The 20880-nt window shown below is 61.8% G+C and overlaps 3 protein-coding genes across 23 annotated transcripts in view; 1 reads left to right on the top strand and 2 right to left on the bottom strand.

Moving 5' to 3' along the window:
• RASSF7 (Ras association domain family member 7) overlaps positions 1–429 on the bottom strand; it is a 7647-nt gene extending 7218 nt beyond the window's left edge. The window contains exon 1 of one of the 4 annotated variants that reach the window (XM_054524036.1): positions 37–429. The gene's annotated coding sequence lies outside the window, so the exon portion shown is untranslated. The remainder of the gene's footprint in view (positions 1–36) is intronic. The other 3 variants (XM_054524035.1, XM_054524037.1, XM_054524042.1) reach the window with 3 other exon arrangements.
• Positions 1–1927, top strand: part of LMNTD2 (lamin tail domain containing 2) — a 7066-nt gene extending 5139 nt beyond the window's left edge. For 2 of the 6 annotated variants that reach the window (XM_054524046.2, XM_054524048.2), the window contains 6 exons: positions 16–112; positions 229–412; positions 489–608; positions 675–871; positions 1102–1300; positions 1657–1921. In XM_054524046.2, the coding sequence (XP_054380021.1) occupies positions 16–112; positions 229–412; positions 489–608; positions 675–871; positions 1102–1300; positions 1657–1788 (929 nt within the window). In that variant the 3' untranslated portion in view covers positions 1789–1921. Of the gene's footprint in view, positions 1–15; positions 113–228; positions 413–488; positions 609–674; positions 872–1101; positions 1301–1656 lie in introns of those variants that run through there. The other 4 variants (XM_063728319.1, XM_063728318.1, XM_054524049.2 and 1 more) reach the window with 4 other exon arrangements.
• On the bottom strand, positions 1846–20880 carry LRRC56 (leucine rich repeat containing 56). 13 transcript variants are annotated; one of them, XM_054524052.2, is made up of 14 exons: positions 18995–20874; positions 17723–18071; positions 17171–17318; positions 16029–16216; positions 15265–15352; positions 12051–12111; positions 6762–6858; positions 6483–6683; positions 5461–5632; positions 4936–5112; positions 4796–4860; positions 4532–4674; positions 4134–4267; positions 1846–2815 (listed from the first exon to the last, which is right to left on the bottom strand). In XM_054524052.2, exons 4-14 carry the CDS (start codon positions 16203–16205, stop codon positions 2502–2504), a joined length of 1629 nt encoding a protein of 542 aa, XP_054380027.1. In that variant the 5' UTR covers positions 16206–16216; positions 17171–17318; positions 17723–18071; positions 18995–20874; the 3' UTR covers positions 1846–2501. The 13 variants fall into 13 exon arrangements, with proteins under 13 accessions (XP_054380027.1, XP_054380026.1, XP_054380028.1 ...); XM_054524051.2 differs by having other exon boundaries at positions 16029–16219; positions 18995–20873; XM_054524053.2 differs by having other exon boundaries at positions 5482–5632; positions 16029–16219; positions 18995–20873.

Here is a 20880-nt window from a genome sequence, read left to right as displayed (position 1 = left end):
CGCTGCTCTCTCTAGATCTCCAGAAAACCCACTCACCCGGGCACGGCGATCCGGTCCTGTCGCCCCAGCCCTGCACAGACCCCGACCACTGGAGCCCGGAACTCCTGCAGAGGTAAGGGGCGAGCGACCCAGGCCTCCAGCGCCGGGCTGGAGCTGGTTTCCGGGCGGGGCGCGCAGCCGTGCGGGTGGACCCGCCGCATCTCCTTACGGCGTCTCCTCTCGTCCCAGCCCGACAGGCCTGAAGATCGTGGCTGTGAGCCGCCAGGAGAAGTTCGTCCGCATCTTCAACCCGTCGCAGGAGAGCACGGCCGACCTGAGCGGCATGGTGCTGAAGCAGCTGGTGCGCGGCTTCCCGGAGCGCCTGTACCGCTTCCCGCCGGGCACGCTGCTGGCCCCGCGGCACCACGTCACGGTGCGCCCCGGCCCGGGAGCCCGGCCCCGACGGCCCGGCCCGGCCGCCCCTCACCCGCCGCTCCGCGCCCTTCCAGGTCTGGGGCGAGGCGACCCGCAGCGCCAAGAAGCCGCTGTGCGCGTCCTCGGGCCGGGAGCCCGTTCCCCTCCTCTCCATCCGCGGCTGCGCGACGCTGCTCCTGAGCCCCAAGGGCGAGGTCGGTGCGGGCCCCCGGTGGGGCGGCCGGGGCTGGGGTGTGGGGGGTGACCGACGCGCCCCGCAGGTCCTCAGTGAGCACCGGATCCCACGCCGCGAGACTCCGGCCCCGAGGGTCTTCGCCGACGGCACCGACTTGTCCATCGACCGCTTCCCGCTCCCTGAGGCCGGGCCCGGCGCCGACACCCGCAAGCCGCCGCGCCCACCTCGACCCCTGCGCAAAGGCCGGGTGCGGGAGCCCCGGGTCAGTCGCCGGAGACCAGGGTGGGGACCGCAGGTCCCCGGGATCTGGCCTCCCTCCCCAGGCCCCGCCCCAGCAGAAACGGTCCCTCGCATCCCCGCGCTAGGACGGCCCCCAACTTCCCCAGGCCCCGCCCCGGCTGCCCCCTAGTCCTCCAGTACGCCCCGCGGCCCCTGCCCCGCCGCAGGCGCGGAGCCCTCTAGGGCCGCCTTTCCCGGGCCGGCCGCCGCCCTCACGACCCTCGCCCCACCAGGACGCGGGGCCTGCTGCCCCCAATGAGCTCGGGGAAGCTCTTCCACGAGCGGGAGGGGCCCGCGCGGCCCGAGACCCCGGAGATCCCCGCGCCGCAGCACCTGCCCGCCATCCCGGGTGACCCCACCCTGCCGTCGCCTCCCGCAGAGGCCGGGCTGGGCCTGGAGGACTGTCGGCTCCGGAAAGAGCACCGAGTTCGGGTGAGTGCGCGCTTGTGGACGCGCCCCCTCCTCTTCCTCTCCGTCCCCCTCCCCCTCCCCCTCGCTTCCCCCTCCCCCCTCTCCCCCTCGCTTCCCCCTCCCCCTCTCCCCTCCCCCTCCTTTTCTCCCGTCCCCGCTCCTCTACTCTCTTCCCCTCTCCTCTTCTTCCCTCCCGTTCCCTCCCGTCTCCTCCCCGCTTTTCCTCCTCCCGTCAGCTCCCCTCCTCTCCCTCCCCTCTTCTCTCCTCTCCTCGTCCCCTCCCCTCCGCTCCCCTCCCCTCCGCTCCCCTCCCCTCCCCTCTCCCCTCCCGTCCCCGCCCCGCCCCGCGCGCCTCTCAGCCCCGGCCCCCCCCCCAGGTGTGCCGGAAGAGCGTGGACCGTAGCTGCCCCCTGGTGGCCCTGTCGGTGCAGAGCACGGCGGAGAGCAGATTCGGCTTCCGCTTCCTCAGCTGCCTGCCGGTCACCGCGGACACCTGCCGCGGCGCCTAGGGGCGGAGGAGCGGGGCCCCTAGAGGTGGGACCGCGAGGGAGGGCGCGGGCGGGCGCTGGGGCTGGGCGGGCCGTGTCCGCTGCATCATTTATTGAACCAACGTGGCCTACAGAGTAAACCGCATTTCTGTACACCTGAGAGTTGAAAATGTTGCCCTTGGGTTCCGGGGCGTCCTGCGCCAAGAGGAGGGAACGGGTCGCCCTATCGCGGCGCGGGAACCCTACAGATCCCCCGGAGACGGGAGGCCTGGACCACACCCCCGGCGGCCTCGGGCGAGCAGCTGGGACCTTCGGCCACTGCGGCCTAGGAGGTGGCTCTTACCCTGGGGCCGGCAAGGGAGTGGTGGACTCGCAGCTCTAGTCCCTGCCCCTTGGCCATGCCCAGCTCTAGCAGGAGAGGCCTCTGACAGGCCTGCTCCGGTGACCACCCCCCACCCCCGTGCCCGCGGGAAAGCCTGGCCCTAAGGAAGGGCTGGGTAGCAGGACCCTCCCTCCCCAGGCCAAACCCAGTTGGGGGCCTAAACTGGGTTCCAGCCTCTGCTGCCTCCCTGGCTGGTCCCAGTCCGCCACTCCCCTCCACCAAGAGGGTCCTCCCCAGGGCCAGGCACTCCTTCCACCCCCCAACACACCTGCCCAGGTGTTCTGTGCTCTGTGACCACATATGTGGGCAAGTCGTGGCCCCAGCACAGGCAAGCTTGGCAGTGGGGACCACATTAAGTGGGGACGGGGCTGGGGTGAGAGAGTTCAGCTGCCCTGGGAGGTCTGGCTGCTGCATCTGGTGCTGGCTTTGGGCCAGGACGTCCCTGGGCTAGTGGGCTCAGGCCTGAGGCCACCTCCAGGGCTCTCAGGACAGGCACTGCAGCCACCCCATCACCCAGGCCAGGCCCCCAGCTGCCCAGGGCTCGGAGCCGACGCCCTCTGGACTGCAGGGCTGTCGACCACCGCGGGGAGCTGCTGCCAGAATCTGGTGGCCTTGGGTGCTTGGGAGGTGAAGGGACCAGGTGCTGGCTCGAGGTCCCGGAGGGCTCTAGAAAACAAGCAGAGTGACGGGAGGTCAGAAAGGCTGTCAGAGAAGGGAGTCACCTGGTGGGGAGGCCACAGCCCACCCATGGCCCTGCAGCCCCGAGGCAGTGGTCCAGGCTGGGGGTCCACAGGCAGCAGCACCCCTGCACCCCACTTTCTGTGTTCCCAGCCCTGTGACCCCTGACTCGCATGGGCGGGCCCACCTCTGGGGCGGGCAAGGAGGCCACGAAGCCTGGTTCTGGCCCTGGGTCATCTGTGTCCTGTCCCTGAGAAGGAGACCACAAGGCCTGGCTCTGACCGTGGGTCACCTGTGTCCTCTCCCTGACAAGGAGACCACAAGGCCTGGCTCTGACCCTTGGTCATCTGTGTTCTGACCCTGAGAGCCTGTTTACCGATTGACCGCCCCGGCCGGTTCCCAAGCCTCGGGTCCCCCAGTGCCTGCCTCCACAGGTGTCTGGAGTCCTGGCATGCCTTTGTCCTGACTCTGCCTCGAGGCCACTGCAGCTCCCCTCCTCCTGGCTGCCCTGCCTGCCCTCCCTCCACCCCTGCAGGTCACGGCCACTAGGTAACCAGCTGTTGACCCCTCTGTCTGCTCCCTCCACAGACACCCACCGCCATATGGAAGGGCAGAGGCTTGGCCTGCCCTGTTCCCTGCCCATCCCAGCCCCCTTGACCAGGCTCCTGCATAGAGGAGAGTCAGCTGTCCACCATGCGGTCACCCCTGCTTACAGTGCCCCCTGCCCGGCCTGCCCGCTGAGGGAGGGTCCTCTCTGCCTTGCAGCTGTGATCACACTGAAGCCGGTGTCCTTCGGAAAGGGCACTGCATGGCTTAATTCTATGTCCCCGAGTGCACGTGCCATCTTCAGGGTGAAGCAGCAGCACCCTCCTGCCTTGGTCTCCCAGTGGGGCTGCTGGCTGCCTTTCCCCCCCAGCCCCCAGCCTCATGCCGGTGCCCCTGAAAGCTGCCCAGTGGCCATGTTCTGTCTGCTGGTGCCCTGGGGTGGCTCCTTCTTTCTGTCCAGACCCCTCTGCACTCTGTTCATACCCCCTTTTGTGGAACGCCTCCCTTTCGTCCAGCCCGGGTGGCCCACAAGGTCACAGGGCTTGGACCATGGCTTGGGAGAGGGAGGACTTGGGTTGGACCTCCCTCGGTCGTGAGCCCCCCACCCCCAGAAGGGGGCCTCCCTGTCACAGTCCCTCTCAGAGCCCAGCTGAGGAAGCAGGGCCAGGCTGACACATCCATCTGGGGTAAGGGCCCCCCCTACAGAGGTGGGGTGTTGGTCACTCCCAGGCACTGGGGGGCAGGCGGGCAGGCTCAGTACCTGAGGCCAGGCTTGGGGGGCTGGGGGGAGTCTTGGGCTCTGCCTGGTGCACTTGCTCTTCAGGGACCCTCCGTGGGCCCCAGGGGGCTACAGCCCCTTCCTGTTGGGACTCCGGGTGCCTATAGGGGAGGGGGCTAGGGTGGGGAGAGGAGGAGCTCCAGCCCTGTCCCTTCTTGGGGTTGATCCCAAGTGCGTGTGAGGCTCAGGGACGGTCCACGAGCCTTGGGACCAGTGATGACTCAGCCAAGGTAGCCCCAGCCCTGATCCCCCCACGGGACAGGACACACAGGGATGGTCCACGAGCCTTGGGACCAGGGATGACTCAGCCAAGGTAGCCCCAGCCCTGATCTCCCCACGGGACAGGACACACACAGTGGAAGAGCTGGAGGGACACCCACCGCACGCCACATTCCCTCCAGGCCCTAAGCCCAGCCAAGGCCAGAAAGTCAGAGCTGTCTGCAGGGTCAGGCTCTGGGGTGGAGGTGCTGGCGGCCGGATCTCCTGGCCCGTGTCGGGGCAGCTGCTCCGGGGGCTCCCTGGCCTGGGGAGGAAAAGGGACTGCTTTGGGGATTCTGGCCCTGGAATGGCGGCAGGGCAGGGCATGTCAGGGCTGCAACCCTGGACACTGGTTCTCGTGGCGGGCTGGTCCCTGCGGGCTGTACCTGGCACTGGTGCCTACGCTCCCGCAGGCCCTTGGTGGGGTTCCCACAGAGGACTTGGCCAGCACCTGCAAGTGACAGCATGGCTGGGCCTGGTTCGGGGCCGGGGGGTTGCAGGGTCAGCTTTGGGGCAAGTCAGTTACCATGGGTGAGGCTGCTGGTGTTATCTTCTGGGGCCAGGTCCTCAGAAAGCAGGCCTTCGGGCAGGGGGCCCCCATGGACCAGCAGGGAGAAGGGCCAGGGCCTGGAGGCCCGGGGCTGCATCTCAGGCAGGGACAGCTCGGGGTCAAGTCGCCGGATGGGGGCTCCACGGGGACAGTCTGCCCGAGGTTCAGAAGCAGAGGTCACCAAGGCCCAGCCCAAGAGCGCCCCCCAGACTCTGTCCACAGACCAGGGGCCCCGATCCCCATGCTGCATGACCTGAGGCTGGCCTCTGACACTGCAGCCTTCTAGAGAGGCCCTCATCTTCAGACCTTCCTCTCCCTCTGTGGGCTGCTCAGAGACAGTGTCCTGGCCTGGGGCCAGGTGTGCACAGCTCTGGGGACCGGGGTCAAGGCTGGGGAAGGGCATGAGATGTGGCCATCCGTTTCTGAGAGGCCTGGGGTGGGGGCCTCTTCCTGGGGGGAGCTGGGGCTCAGCAGCGGGTCCTCCGGGCGCAGCTGCCGTACCCAGCAGGGGGAGGCCGTTACCCTTCTTGATGGCCTCCTTCACTGCAAGCCAGTCCTGGCTCAGCCGCGGGGGGGCCGGTGGGCCTGTGTGTGCGGCCGGCACTTCGTCCAGGACCTGCAGCTGGGGGATGAGCTTCCTCACCTCTGCCCTGTAGTTATAGCCCCTGGGCACCTGCAGGGGGAGGGGGAGGGAGGGGAGGTCTGGGTCCAGTGGTTCCTTCCGGCCAGCTCTTTCCCTGGCTCCCTTTCCCAGACCCACCATGGGGCAGGGCAGGGGCCCAGAGGTGGGGATGCTGCCTACCCTGCTGGGGTGGGCTTGAGTCACTCTCAGACCCCAGGGACTGAGGGATTGGGCTCTCACCTGCTCAGGATGTAGGACCCCACTCTCCAGACCCAAGGCGGGGTCCAGGGATGCCCTCTGGCCCATGGAGCTGCCCTCAGCTCAGGGCTCTGGCCCACAGAGCAGTAGCCACTGGGCACTGGTAGACGCTGACCTCAGCATGTAGCAGCACCAAGCAGCAGCAAATGAGGCTAGCACTGTGAGCTCAGGGCAGACGTGCCCTGTGCAGGGTCTGTGAGCTACCCTAGGGCCTGCACGCACAGATGTGCCAGCTCTGATCAGGGCACGCAGAGCCCTGAGATACTGCATAGGGTGGTCTGTGGGGCCTGTGGGGCTGGAGGTGGCTCTGGAGAGGGCGTACACAGGTGTGTGTGTGCACATCCGTGTACACGTGATTCTTTGTGTTTCCACGTGGCTTATGTGTGGAACTCACAGGTGCATATGTGGGTTAAGGGACATGGCGTGTGTGCAGGTGACCCTGTGGGATCTGGCAGGGCTGGCCCAGGAGGATGTCCTGGGAGCCGTCAGACTTCCAGTGACAGAGGAGGTGAACTCATGGTGAGCAGGCCATAGGGTGTGGGTGAGCACAGAAGTACCTGGCCAGAGGAGGGGCCCTGGGGCTGGAGCCACAGGGAGCCTCTCCTGGCCATGCACATGCTGGCCGGGTGCCCGGGACACGCACCTTGTTGGTGGGGCCGGGGGCCGGCTGTAGGCACACCAGGTTGCCCTCCAGAGTAAGCATGGCCAGGCGTGGGCACAGCTGCAAGTAGCGCACCTGCCCCAGGTCCTCCACGCTGTTGCCCTCCAGGTCCAGCACCTCCAATTGCTCCAGCAGGCACAGCGGGCTCAGGTCCGAGATGTTGTTGTAGGAGGCGTAGAGTTCCTGGGCAGTGCGGGGCTCTGAGCCAGGGCCCGGCCCAGCCCAGCCCAGCCCTCCCCAGCCCAGGGTGCCCAGACTCACCTTAAGTGCTGGCAAAGAGGCGATGCCATCCAGGTCAGCGAGGCCACAGCGAGCCAGCCACAGCACCCGCAGGTGGCCCAGAGACGTGCCCAGGTCCCTGCAGAAGGCAGGGTTTGGTGGTCGACATGTGCCCAGCCCTGTGCTCAGCCACCACCTGCCTTTGGCTGCCTCCAGGGGTAGGGGCAGGTGTGACCGCCTATGGTGGCCTCTAGACTGAGGAAGGGGCTTTCTGCCTTGGCCTTCTGGCTCTGGTGTGGGTACAGTGTCCCCCCACCTTCTCCAAGCCCTGGAGGGCCTGGCCTGGGGAGCTGCCCTCGTGACGGGTGGCTCAGCTGTGCCCGAGGAGCTGCCCTCATAGCGGGTGGCTCAGCCTCTTCCCTGGCAGGCTGCAGGCGTCACCTTTCTCTTTCTAATTGTTCCCTCAATAGCGTTTGGGGCGCTCGAATTTAGAGTAAGGGTCTGGAGCGCTGCCTGGGAGCCTGAGCCCCTGGACACCGATGTGGGGGGGCTTCGCTGGGGGCTGACCCCGTGCTGAGCTGGCAGGTTTGGTAGGGACCAGCTGCTGCAGGTGGCAGTGGGTCAGGGCGGCTTGACGTGTGTGGGGACACGTTGCTTCCTGCCGGGCCCACCCTGTCCCCACTGTAGCCACACTGACTTCACCATGCACTGTCCCCAGGGACCCTGCACCTGCCCCTCTCGGCTGGGAGGCCGTCCCTTCAGTGCCACCACGCCGTCTCTGCACCTCTCCTTGTGAAAGGACCAACTGAGCTCACGGGCTTTCCCTGAGGAGCCAGATTCCTCCAGGGCCGGGTGATTTCTTCGGAAATCTTTCTCTCCAGTTCACAGCACCTGTAGGCTGCGTCTCACCTGGGCTCCATTCCGCCCACTGTGTTTTCAGCTTCCTTCTGTGGACCCCCAGGTGCATTCCCGGTGGTCCGTCCTTTGGCGCTGTGGAGTCAGTGTCTATCCTCAACCTACTGCCTTCGATGGCTTTTCCACTCCGCTCTGAATTGGCTGGGATTTGTGTCTAGTGATTTCTTCAAGAGCAGCTAATGGAAACCCCTTGATCTCTGACTCACTCACAGATGTTTGCCGGCTGTGAGCTTATGCAGCCATTAGGCTGGGTGTCAGATTCTCAGTTCACGCCTCTTCCCAGGAGGCTGCGAAGCCCTTCATTCCAGTGTTCACTGTGGCGACATCTCAGGAGCACTTCGTTATTTCTGTCTTTAAAAAACCACTTGGGGCCGGGCGCGGTGGCTCACGCCTGTAATCCCAGCGCTTTGGGAGGCTGAGGCAGGCAGATCACGAGGTCAGGAGATCTAGACCGTCCTGGTTAACATGGTGAAACCCCATCTCTACCAAAAATACAAAAAAATTAGCCGGGCATGGTGGTGGGCGCCCGTAATCCCAGCACTTTGGGAGGCTGAGGCAGGCAGATCACGAGGTCAGCAGATCTAGACCATCCTGGTTAACACGGTGAAACCCCGTCTCTACTAAAAATACAAAAAAGTTAGCTGGGCATGGTGGCGGGCGCCTGTAGTCCCAGCACTTTGGGAGGCTGAGGCAGGAGAATTGCTTGAACCCGGGAGGTGGAGGTTGCAGTGAGCTGAGATTGCGCCACTGCACTCCAGCCTGGATGACAGAGCGAGACTCCGTCTCCAAAAAAAACAAAACAAAACAAAACAAAAACAACAAAAACTTGAGGCTGGGCACAGTGCTTCATGCCTGTAATCCCGGCACTTCAGGAGGCTGAGGTGGGAGGAGCGCTTGAGCTCAAGAGGTGGAGGCTATTGTAAGCCATAGTTGCACCACTGCACTCCAGCCTGGGCGACAGAGTGAGACCCTGTCTCAAAGAAAAAAAGACAAGTCAGTCTCTTTTCTTGGCTGCTCCAAATTTTTACCTTTATCTTCATGCCAGTAACTTTATTAGGATATGTTTCAGTGCCAATAATTCAGTTTGTTTTTCCTTTCAGTCTTTTATTTCTGACAAGTTCCTTTGAATTTTTTTAAATTTTTTATTTTTTTTGAGATGGAGTCTCTGTCACCCAGGCTGGAGTGCAGTGGCACGATCTCGGCTCACTGCAACCTCTGCCTCCCAGGTTCAAGCGATTTTCCTGCCTCGGCTTCCCAAGTAGCTGTGATTACAGGTGCCTGCCACCACACCTGGCTAATTTTTGTATTTTTAGTAGATACGGGGTTTCACCATCTTGGCCAGGCTGGTCTTGAACTGCTGACGTCATGTTCCACCTGCCTTGGCTTCCCAAAGTGCTGGGATTACAGGTGTGAGCCACTGCACCTGGCCTGAATATATTTTTTATACAATTTATGATCTAGTCATTTTTCCTTTGGAATTATTTTGTTTTGTTACAAGTAGTGCATCATATTTAATTTTATAATACCTTCCACTGCTCTTTTATATTTTGTGTATTTAACTTTATGTGCTTTTTATATTTTTTTGTTGTCCTTAGAGCTAATTTGTTGGTCTTAACAATAGAAGCTTCTGGCCGGGCACGGTGGCTCACACCTGTAATCCCAGCACTTTGGGAGGCCGAGGCGGGTGGATCACGAGGTCAGGAAATCGAGACCATCCTGGCTAACATGGTGAAACCCCGTCTCTACTAAAAATACAAAAAATTAGCTGGGCGTGGTGGTGGGTGCCTGTAGTCCCAGCTACTCGAGAGGCTGAGGCAGGGGAATGGCATGAACCCAGGAGGCGGAGCTTGCAGTGAGCCGAGATCACGCCGCTACTGCACTCCAGCCTGGGCGACAGAGCGAGACTCTGTCTCAAAACAAAAAAACAAAACAATAGAGGCTTATTTGTTAAGCTAAAAAAAAAAAAAGTACAGCCATCTCCATTAGAATATCATTTACTCTTGTATTAGGGGCACTTTTTTTGTTCTTTGTTTTTGTTTTGTTACGGTTTTTTGAGACGGAGTCTCGCTCTGTCGCCCAGGCTGGGGTGCAGTGGCGCGATCTCAGCTCACTGCAACCTCCGCCTCCCAGGTCCAAGTGATTCTCATGCCTCAGCCTCCCGTGTAGCTGGCATTACAGGCGTGCACCGCCAAGCCCAAGCCCAGCTAATTTTTTTTTTTTTTTTTTGAGATGGAGTTTTGCTCTTGTTGCCTGGGCTGGAGTGCAGTGGCGCAATCTTGGCTCACTGCAACCTCCGCCTCCTGGGTTCAAGCGATTCTCCTGCCTCTGCCTCCTGTGTAGCTGGGATTACAAGCGCACACCACCATGCCTGGCAATTTTTGGTTTTTTTTCGTATTTTTAGTAGAGACAGGTTTTTACCACGTTAGCCAGGCAGATCTTGAACTCCTGACCTCAAGTGATCCACCTACCTTGGCCTCCCAAAGTGTTGGGATTACAGGCGTGAGCCACCGCACCTGGCTGGGAGACATGTTTCTAAGAAGTCCATTTTCCAAACCCATCCTAGTTTCTCGTTTGTGGTGTCATCTGGGTGCCTGCTGCAGGCCCGACTTCATGTCCAGGCCCCTCTCTGTTCCAGTTCTGTGGGCTGCCCACTGTGTCTTTGACCCCAAAGTGTTTTCCAACTTTCTTCCATTTCCAGATCTTCATGTAATTTTTTTTTTTTTTTTTTTTTTTGAGATGGAGTCTTGCTCTGTCGCCCAGGCTGGAGAGCAGTGGGGCGATCTCAGCTCACTGCAAGCTTTGCCTCCTGGGTTCATGCCATTCTCCTGCCTTAGCCTCCCGAGTAGCTGGGACTACAGGCGCCCACCACCACGCCCGGCTAATTTTTTGTATCTTTAGTAGAGATGGGGTTTCACCGTGTTGGCCAGGATGGTCTCGATCTCCTGACCTCGTGATCCGCCCACCTTGGCCTCCCAAAGTACTGGGATTACAGGCGTGAGCCACTGTGCCCAGCCTACTTTATTTTTTTGAGGCAGAGTTTCGCCCTGTTGCCCCGGCTAGAGTGCAGTGGTGCGATCTCGGCTCCCTGCAGCATCTGCCTCCCGGCTCACTGTAGTGATTCTCCTGCCTCAGCCTCCCGAGCAGCTGGGATTACAGGCATGCGCCACCATGCACGGCTACTTTTGTATTTTTAGTAGATATGGGATTTCTCCATGTTGGCCAGGCTGGTCTTGAACTCCTGACCTCAGGTGATCTGCCCACCTCGGCCTCCCAAAGTTCTGGGATTATAGGCGTGAGACACCGCGCCCGGCCCATTTTGATATTTGTTTGATAAAACAGAAGTACAAATAAGGAAAATCAAGAAAACATTTAAAGAGAGGTTGCTTAGTGAATACCCTTATCCTCATCTGGAAATAACTAGATGTGGCCCTTGGAGCCCAATTCACACAGCTGGAGAATGTTCTAGAATTCTGCCTGGAATTCCCCTGCCTTATGCTGCTGGGAACAGGCTACATAAAACCAGCAGCGTTTTCACAAAACCCACTTTGCCCAAACCCTCAGAATAAAGTCAGATGTTCCTTCAGCCTTGTTCTTTCCCTTCCGATGACGTGAGAGCTGCCGACGTCTTCAGCTCCGAATGTTGTGAGTTGCTGTGGGGCACGGAGCTTCCTGTGCTTCTCCTGGGGACTGGTCTGGGTTCTGTACACAGGTTCTGGCTGGAGCTTCTCCCGGGGGCTGCCATCTGGTCTGGGTTCTATGCGCAGGTTCTGGCTGGTGGTTGCTGTTCTTGCCCAAACCCCAAGCTCGTAGCCTCATGATGCAGCCAAAGTCCTGGGCTGCAATGAGCGGTGCAGGGGCCAGAAGGCCCCCAATCCTTGGTTGGCTTTGGGGTGTTCACCAGGGACACCTCATGGTGGGAGCTCTGGGCCCAGGTCAGGGGCACCTTTGTGGAGTCTGCTGGCCACACGACCTGGCATGACTGCTTTGACCCTGGCCCCAGCTCTGAGTGAGGTGGTACCTGCAGCAGGGGGCTCCCACCCATTGCAGACACAAGAGCTCCATGTGTAGGGGTCACACGGCAAGGGGGGGTACATCCGGGCTGAGCCAGAGGCCACAGGGCATAGGCAGGACCCCCGGGAGTCAGGCTGGCCCAGGACCTCGTCCTTTCAACAAAGACCCTCTCAGAGACCCCCTCACACCTGCCTGAATGTCCCAGGCTCCCCCCACCTGCCCATCCACCCTCCACAGGGTCACGTGGGGTCAGGCAGCCAGCAGGATGGAGCTCTCTAGATCCCTAGGTCCCTGGTCCCAGCCCAAGTCCCCCCACTCCCACCAAGTTCTCCCCCATCCCTGCAGGGCCTGTCCCATGGAACCCCCTCACGGCAGGGCGCCAGCCCACCCCCCTCAGGCGCTCACCTCAGGGAGCCCAGGTGGCTGCCGTTCAGCTTCAGTTGGTCCAGGTTGGGCAGGTGCACCCCTGTAGGGCCGCAGCAGGAGGAGGTTGGCCTGGCCCCTCACCTCTGCCCACCTCTGCACCCTCCTTCACCCCGAGGCATCAGCACCCCCGGCCCCTCACTGCTCATGGGCCAGCCTCACAAGCCTCCCTCCACACCACAGGAGGGGTTGCGTGGCACCCAGGAGCTGCTCCAGGGCTGCGGGCTCCTCTGGCCACCAAAGGGGTCTGCTGATTCTATGGGGCCTGGTAGAGGGTCTGGCTCAGTGGCCCTGAGCCCCCAAAGCCTCACGGCTCCGCCCCCCTCGTCTGTAGCCGGCCTGAATGCAGCACAGCATGGAGGGGTGTCCACACAGCAGGGAAGCTCACACCATTGTCCCTGGACTGCAAGAGGCCACTGTGCTCCAAGAGTTGGCTCGGAGAACTGGGGCCAGGCTGGAGAGGCTGGGTGGTGTTCCCTTGGCTCAAAGTCTGGGCCCCACCCCCAAGCTGTCTCCACACCCCTCTCCTGGCATCTCAGGACCAAATCACTGCACGCCCCAGCCTGTGTTTCTGCACAGCCCAAGGCCCCAGAAAAAGGCTCTGCGTTCGGAGTCTTTTCTAGGATGGGGCATATGCCCCTGTGAGGCAGACAGAATCCCTGCATCGTGAGAAGGGGTGCAGAGTGGCTGGGTGCGGTGGTTCACGCCTGTAATCCCAACACTTTGGGAGGCCAAGATGGGCGGATCACGAGGTCAGTAGATCGAGACCATCCTGGCTAACACGGTGAAACCCCGTCTCTACTAAAAATACAAAAAATTAGCCGGGCGCGGTGGTGGGCGCCTGTAGTCCCAGCTACTCGGGAGGCTGAGGCAGGAGAATGGCGTGAACCCGGGAGGCGGAGCTTGCAGTGAGCCGAGATCGTGCTGCTGCATTCCAGCCTGGGCGACAGAGCAAGACTCCATCTCAAAAAAAATAAAAGAACGGGCGCAGAGTGTGTGGACACAGGCGCTCCAAGACCATGCCTGTGGGAAGGGCTCGAGTGAGTGCAGATGGCCACGGGTTAGCCACACTCAGTGGTCAGGGACTTCACAGGCCATTGCAAAACAGAAAACAAGACCAACCGAGATGGGCCTGTTTCACCTCAGTCAGTGGGAGAAATGCAGACAACCAGCGATCCTGGGTGGGAAGACGCTTCCCTGCTCTAAAGGTCACTGTGGGGCCGGGCGCGGTGGCTCATGCCTGTAATCTCAGCACTTTGGGAGGCCGAGGCCGGTGGATCACCTGAGGTCAGGAGTTCAAGACCAGCCTGGCCAACATGGTGACACCCCATCTCTACTAAAAATACAAAAATTACTTGGGCGTGGTGGCTCACGCCTGTAATCCCAGCTACTCAGGAGGCTGAGGCAGGAGAATTGCTTGAATCCAAGAGGCGGAGGTTGCAGTGAGCCAAGATTGAGCCACTGCACTCCAGCCTGGGCAACAAGAGCGAGACTCTGTCTTAAAAAAAACAAAACAAACAAACAACAACAAAAAAACAAAAAACAGGCCAGGCGCGGTGGCTCATCCCTGTAATCCTGTAATCCCAGCACTTTGGGAGGCTGAGGTGGGTGGATCACTTGAGGTCAGGAGTTCGAGACCAGCCTGGCCAACATGGTGAAACCCCATCTCTACTAAAAATACACAAATCAGCTGGGCATGGTGGTGTGCACCTGTAATCCCAGCTACTCGGGAGGCTGAGGTAGGAAAATTCAACCTGGGAGGCAGAGGTTGCAGTGAGCTGAGATCGCGCTACTGCACTCCAGCCTGGGCAACAGAGCGAGACTCCATCTCACCAAAAAAAAAAAGTCACTGTTGGGACAGCTGGTGACATTTGAATATGGTCTTCAGCAGGGCTAAGAGTCATATAAGGCGTAATTCCTGACTTTGGCCATTGTACTGCATTTAAGGGAATGTCCTCTCTCTCAGGAAATACACACTGAAGTGTCAGTAGATAAAGGGGTGTTGCATGTCCAACTCTCAACTAGTTCAGGAAAAAGAACAGTGGCCTGATGCGCTGTGCACGCGCGGGAGGGAGCAGGGGCGAGCACCACTGTGAACGCGGCGAAGGAGAAGGAACCTGGTGGGGGGTGGGGAGGGAGTGTGTTTTTTTTGTTTTGTTTTGTTTTTTGTGACATGGTCTTGCTCTGTCACCCAGTCTGGAGTGCAGCGGTGCAATCTCAGCTCACTGCAGCTTGACCTCCCCGCCTCCTATGAGTAGCTGTGACTACAGGTGCCATCATGCCTGTCTAATTTTTTATTTTTAGACACAGGGGTCTTGCTGTATTGCCCAGGCTGATCTCAAACTCCTGGGCTCAAGTGATCCATCCGCCTTGGACTCCCACGGTGCTGGGATTACAGGCGTGGCCCCTGTGCCTGGCTGAGATTATTTCAAGATGAGTTTCAGGAGACACCAAGTGGTACTCGGCAACATTTCGGCCTTTGTTCCTCTGTGATGCTGGCGTGGGTGTGTGGAGCACTGAGCGTGCTGGGGGTACTGGCATGGGTGTGTGGGGTACTGAGCGTGCTGGGGGTACTGGCGTGGGTGTGTGGGGTACTGAGCGTGCTGGGGGTACTGGCGTGGGTGTGTGGGGTACTGAGCGTGCTGGGGGTACTGGCGTGGGTGTGTGGGGTACTGAGCGTGCTGGGGGTACTGGCGTGGGTGTGTGGGGTACTGAGCGTGCTGGGGGTACTGGCGTGGGTGTGTGGGGTACTGAGCGTGCTGGGGGTACTGGCGTGGGTGTGTGGGGTACTGAGCGTGCTGGGGGTACTGGCGTGGGTGTGTGGGGTACTGAGCGTGCTGGGGGTACTGGCGTGGGTGTGTGGGGTACTGAGCGTGCTGGGGGTACTGGCGTGGGTGTGTGGGGTACTGAGCGTGCTGGGGATACTGGCGTGGGTGTGTGGGGTACTGAGCGTGCTGGGGGTACTGGTGTGGGTGTGTGGGGTACTGAGCGTGCTGGGGGTACTGGTGTGGTGTGCGGGGTGCTGAGTGCATTGCCCTCTGCCTGTACCTGACACAGACCTCAGGTCAGAGGCCAACCCTAAGGAAGCCGATATGAGGCCCGAGAAGTGAGGACAGCTTTGTCGTCATAACCAGGAAACGTGTGTTGTTTACAGGGAGGCCTGGCCGTGGCCATGGCAGGGTGGGATGAGGCTCACCAAAGTTCCCCAGGCTGCCCTCAAGAGTGTCCACACACATCTCCAGCGCCCTCACCAGCCGAAGGTCATCCACCCGGGCCAGGGCCTGCTGTAGAAACCAACCGGGCGTCAGCACTGGTCCTGGCTCTCCCCACTTTAGTTCCATCCTTGCTTCTGGCTGCAGGACTCTGGGGCTCCCGCTGGAGCAGGCACTGACGATTCCCTGCCTTGGCCGTGTTGGCCCTGGCTTGGGTGGTGGGATGGGAGTGGCTGTGACAGGAGCAGAGCTTGTGCTGCACTTGGCTGGGGGGGTCATTGCCAGAGAAGGACCTGCCCTGGGGGCTGCCCGTCTCCAGAGAGACTCCCAGGGCAGACACACCACACCCGGCACCCAGAGCCCGGACCGTGCCTGGCCCTGCCCTGAGCTTTGAGCCATCTGGTCTCCCGCTTGAGTGAAGGACCCCCCTCTTTGGTTGGAGAATAATGGATGCTCAGCCCGTACTTGTGGGTTCTGGCCTGGCTCAGTCCTGTCTGTGACCCAAATGCCTGGGGACGTCTGTGTCACCGAGCACCTGGTGTTGCTGGTGTTTGGGGGCCTGGTAGGGGTCCCAAGGGCAGAGTGGGCGGAGCAGACCCAGCTGCAGGGGCTAGGCTGAGGCCAACCATCAGCAGGCAAGACCAGCAGGAGGGGGACAGAGGGCAGGCTGGACCATCAGCAGGAAGGAGCCCTGGGATGTCACCCCACGCATGCCTCTGTGGCCACAGCCCCCAGCGCCCACACTCACCAGCCGGGCAGGGGACAGGTACTCTTCCACCAGCTGCTCTCCAAGGCTGTCCCTCTGGCTGCCAGGGCCCTTGCTCTGTGGGCAGGGGTTGTGCAGGCCTTGCCAGCTGAGCTCCCGCACCCGGACGCTGGAGGTGCTCGGCCGAGGCCCACGGGATCTGTCCCAGCCCGGATCCATTCACATGTAACCTGCTGACAGGGGCACAGCGCAAAGCTCCAAGCTGTTGCTCCTCCTCCTCTGTAGCCCGGCTGAGACCCTGGCCCAGCCCTCAACCCCCCGCCTCCCCCCCACCACAGCAAGCCCTTGGCACCCACCCCCACCCCGAGCCTAGAGAAGACTCCTAGCTTGGCTGGGCCTCATGGGGCCCTTGTCTGCTTAGTTTCAGCCTGGAGGGCCTCACGCTCCCCTCCCCTAGCCTTGGCTCGACCCCTCTCTCTTCGTAGGACACCCTCCCTGTGTTTCTGCCAATGCTCAGGGTCCACGCAGGGCGTGCTGGCTCCAGGCCTCCCCACCTGAGGCCCACAAGGGCTGTGAGCCTGGGGTGCCGGGCCAGCTGCCTGTGGCTGTGGGGCTCCCGGTGCTGCCTCAAGCTGTGGGCTATGGGTCCTTCTCCACCTGATGGTCTCTGAGCCTGGGGTCCAGGATCAAGTCCCAGGCCTTCCTCTACCCCACCCCTGTGTGCCAGCCGAGTCCCTTCACCTGCAGGCAGCCGCCTTCTCCTGCTGTGGGTCAAACATCCAGGCAAGGAGGCGGCATGTGCCCTCAGGCAGTACCTGCAAGAGTCAGGGTGGCTTCCTGGCCAGGTTACTGTGCCCACGGGAACCTAGAATGGGCCAGGCTGAGGTCACAGCACCTAGAGGTGAGCAGGTCAGCCCAGGACCTGACTATCCATGGGCCCAGCTGGCGAGGAGGAAGAGAGTCAGGTGTGTGACCGATGCTGGGGTACCTCTGGGTCCCCCAACGCAATGCCTGCTGCTCATCCAAATCCCACTTCCCTCCTTCACCATGGGGGTCCTCTTTTGCACCCTGTTCTTCCTGAGCCCCTCCCCAGGCCTCTGAGGGTATTGGCCCAGTATGTCCCTCTCTTGCACCCCATTCTTCCTAAGCCCAGTGTGTCCCTCGACCACCTGCACCAGGCTTACCTGGTGTTGCCCCCTTAAAGATGCAGACGTCTGGCCGGGCGCGGTGGCTCACACCTGTAATCCCAGCACTTTGGGAGGCCGAGGTGGGCGGATCACAAGGTCAGGAGATCGAGACCATCCTGGCTAACACGGTGAAACCCCGTCTCTACTAAAGATACAAAAGACATAGTTAGCCGGGCGTGGTGGCGGGCACCTGTAGTCCCAGCTACTTGGGAGGCTGAGGCTGGGGAATGGCGTGAACCCGAGAGGCGGAGCTTGCAGTGAGCCGAGATGGTGCCACTGCACTCCAACCTGGGCGACAGAGAGAGACTCTGTCTCAAAAAACAAACAAAAAAAGATGCAGACATCTGCCTCGGCCCCAGACCCTGGAATCATGAGCTCCAGGGGTGGAGTGAGAAGTGTGCTCAGAGCGTCCAGTGTCCTCCTCTCTGGCCACCTTCCTCTGTCTTCAGTCTGGACCTGGACTGATCCCTTGACTGCACTCCCCACCCAGCCTTCCCAGAGGTATCTTCCTGATGAGACGAATTCCCTTCGGAGCCCTGTGTGTCTTACTACGTGTTCGGTTGAGGGCCTGCCTCGCCCCAGAGCTGTGGGCTGCACGTGGCCTGCACGTGGCCTGCACGTAGCCTGCGTGCTCCTCTGCTGTCCACAGTCGCAGGAGGGGATGCTCAAATATTTGTCGAAGGAATCCGTGAACAGGCAGACGCACATGTAGTCACTTAGAACGTTCTGGCAGTGGCTTTTATCTGTTGACCACGTGTAGGCATTGAAGATGCATCCTCTCCATCCCGTCTAGAGCTGCCCCTGCGCCAGGCGAGTGGCCAGGCTGTTGACAGAGGTGGTGGGTGGGAGTGTTGGAGCGGGGCAGCGGCTCAGGCTCCGGGTGCCTCGGTGGCCTGGTCTGGAAGGTGACCATGCATCAAGGATCAAAGAAGTGAAGCCCAAAGCAGAATCTCACGGAGTTTCCAGCCCGAATCTCCCCCACTGCCTGCCTTTCTCCAGCCAGTGCAAGGCCCCAGGCCTCACAGCAGTATCCCAACACTGCATCCCCCCAAAGACTCTGGTCACCTCCATCCCAGCCCTGCCAGCCTCCAGCCTCATGGAGGGCACGAGCTGGCAGGGTCACAGGCAGCCCCTGGACACCTATGCGTGACACTAAGGGCTGAGTCAGCTACCCTTGTCTCCTCTGTGCCCAAGAGCCCCGAGCATCAGACTGGTCTGAGCCCCAAGGCCTGGGGGTGCAAGGACCAGGGGTTGGAGGCTGTGGGGTCCAAAGCCCCCACTGGACTCCCACCTCAGACACTGCACCTGGTGTTCTCACCCAGGCCTGAACCCATCCGCACACTTCACAGCCCTGCTCCCACCCTGTGTCCCCTCTGCGAGCCCCCATGCTCCCCAGATTGGAAAGTGGGGGGCCTGTCTCCACACCCCAGCTAGTGCCATTCCCTGGTGGGTAGCCATCACCTCTGGGTCCCCTGCTGCCCTCGCCCCTTCACCATGGGGGCTCAGAGGGCAGAGCCCGCTCCCCTCCTGAGCCCCACCCTGGAACCCCGAGCACCCTGGGTCCTTGCCTCTGAGTCTCCCTCAGGGGCAGGGCTTGGGGCCCGTCCTGTCTCCTGACAGGGAGCCCTTTCAGTGCAGGGCCAGGGTGTGGTAGAGGCAAGGGTCCCCAGGGGACAAGATCTGACGTGCGGGGCCATCACTGGGTCCCCGCTGGCTGTGCAGCTTCGTCCCCGCGCCCATGCCTCGGCGCAGGCTCCCTCCTGGCACCGGGCATAAGGCGAGGCTTGCGGCTCCCACCCCAAGGATGTGCTCGGTTCTCACCTGAGGGCTCAGCCTAGGTGCCCTGGCAGCTCGGCCCTGGGCACCCTCCGCCGCCAGGCGCTGTCTCCTACTCCAGGCTGTTCTTCCGGCCGCGGGGTTGCAGCCAGGGCGCCATGGCAACGGGAGCCGAGTCTCATTTGAATACGCAAATATTTATAAGTCGCAGGAGGCTCGGGTTCCGTGCGGCTGAGCCACGCCTCTTAGCAACGGTCGCCAGGGCGGGGCCACGTGGGCTGGCACATGCGTGGGCGCCCCTGCTGGGGGGGATCCCAGGGGGAGGTGACGCGCCACCAACTCGGGTGGGCGCAGGCGCGTCAGGTGCCAGCTTCCTGCGGCTCCGTGCCCGGGCCGTCGCGGTGCGCGTGTCGCGTTTCCTCGCGATCCTGGCGCTTCCCACGCGGGGCCGGTAAAGGCGGTCTCTGCTGGAGGCTCGCGCCCACCTTTCCCAGGTGGAAGGGTCGCCCCTGGGGCCGAGGCCTGCCGTCCTGACCTTCGCTTGGAAGTGAGGCCGGCGGCAAAAGGAAGCACCAGGGGAAGCGCCCCCGAGGACCAGGAAAAACAGACGGGACGCCGGAGCGCGCCCGAGTGCCCGGCCCGCGGGACACGCTGCCGCCCGCCGTTCAGTCGCCGCCTCTCACCCGCGTTCATGCGCGTCCGCCCCAAGCCAAGCTCTGACTGCGACCGCGCGGTGGACGGACGGCAGGCGGGACCCCCGGGACCGCACGTGGGTGGAGCCCCGGCTCAGCAGCGACCGGCGCAGGAGGGCGAGGCGGGCGCTGGACTGGGCAGAGGCAGGGTTTGCCTGACTGTAAAACGCCTTTTTTTTTTTTTTTTTTTCTTGAGACGAAGTAGCGCTCTGTTGCCCAGTGCAGTGGCGCGATCTCGGCTCACCGCAACATCCGCCTCCCGGGTTCTAGCGAATTCTCCTGCCTCAGCCTCCCGAGTAGCTGGGATTACAGGCGCGCGCCACTGCAGCCGGCTAATTTTTTGTATTTTTAGTAGAGACGGGGTTTCATCATGTTGGCCAGGCTGGTCTTGAACTCCTGACCTCAAGTAATCCACTCGCCTCGGCCTCCCAAAGTGCTGGGATTATAGACGTGAGCCACCGCGCCCGGCCCTTTTTGTTTTTTAATGAGGATGTATTTCTGATTCCTTTGCAATTTTAAAAAATGTTAAAAACATGTCTTTTTGGGTTTGAAACAGCTAGGATGTGCATCTATGTGCTTGGGGTGAGCTCTGGGCACTTCGCTCCCCTGTGGCAACTTGTGGGTACGGTTTAACTGGACCACGCTGAGCTTCTGCAGGGTTGGAACCTCAAGTTTGGGGGGCTTGGGCGGGCAGGGTCGCCTGCCACGCAGGCCCGAGTAAGAGGAGAGTGGTGGAGGGGGCGTTCTCACGCCTGGCCCCAGGGCACACGGGTGCGCCCGCCGCCTGGAACCCCACCGGGGCTGCAAGCCGTCCTCGGGGTGGGTTGCGGTGGGAGTAGGGGAGCTGGGGTGCGTGGTGGTAGGTGGGGTGCGCGGCCGCTCCACCTGCGCGGAAGGGGAGCCGGGCAACCGGACCCCGCGGCCACCCGGGGGCCCCCAGCTCCGAGCATCCCGCCTTGGTCCCGGTGGATCCCAGCCTTTCCCCAGCCCGTAGCCCCGGGACCTCCGCGGTGGGCGGCGCCGCGCTGCCGGCGCAGGGAGGGCCTCTGGTGCACCGGCACCGCTGAGTCGGGTTCTTTCGCCGGCCTGTTCCCGGGAGAGTCCGGGGCCCTGCTCAAAGATGCCGCCCCAGGCCCCCAGACACCGGCTCCCTCGCCCTCCTCGAGCAACCCCGAACTCGGGTCCCGTCTCCAGCCGAGCCCAACCCCGCGAGGCCGCGGCCCTCCCGGCTCCGCCTCC

The sequence above is a fragment of the Pongo abelii genome, chromosome 9 (genome assembly GCF_028885655.2).
Source record: "Pongo abelii isolate AG06213 chromosome 9, NHGRI_mPonAbe1-v2.0_pri, whole genome shotgun sequence".
Classification (NCBI taxonomy): domain Eukaryota; kingdom Metazoa; phylum Chordata; class Mammalia; order Primates; family Hominidae; genus Pongo; species Pongo abelii.
Note: the sequence above shows the minus strand (reverse complement) of the source record. Positions and strands in the feature narration are given on the sequence as shown.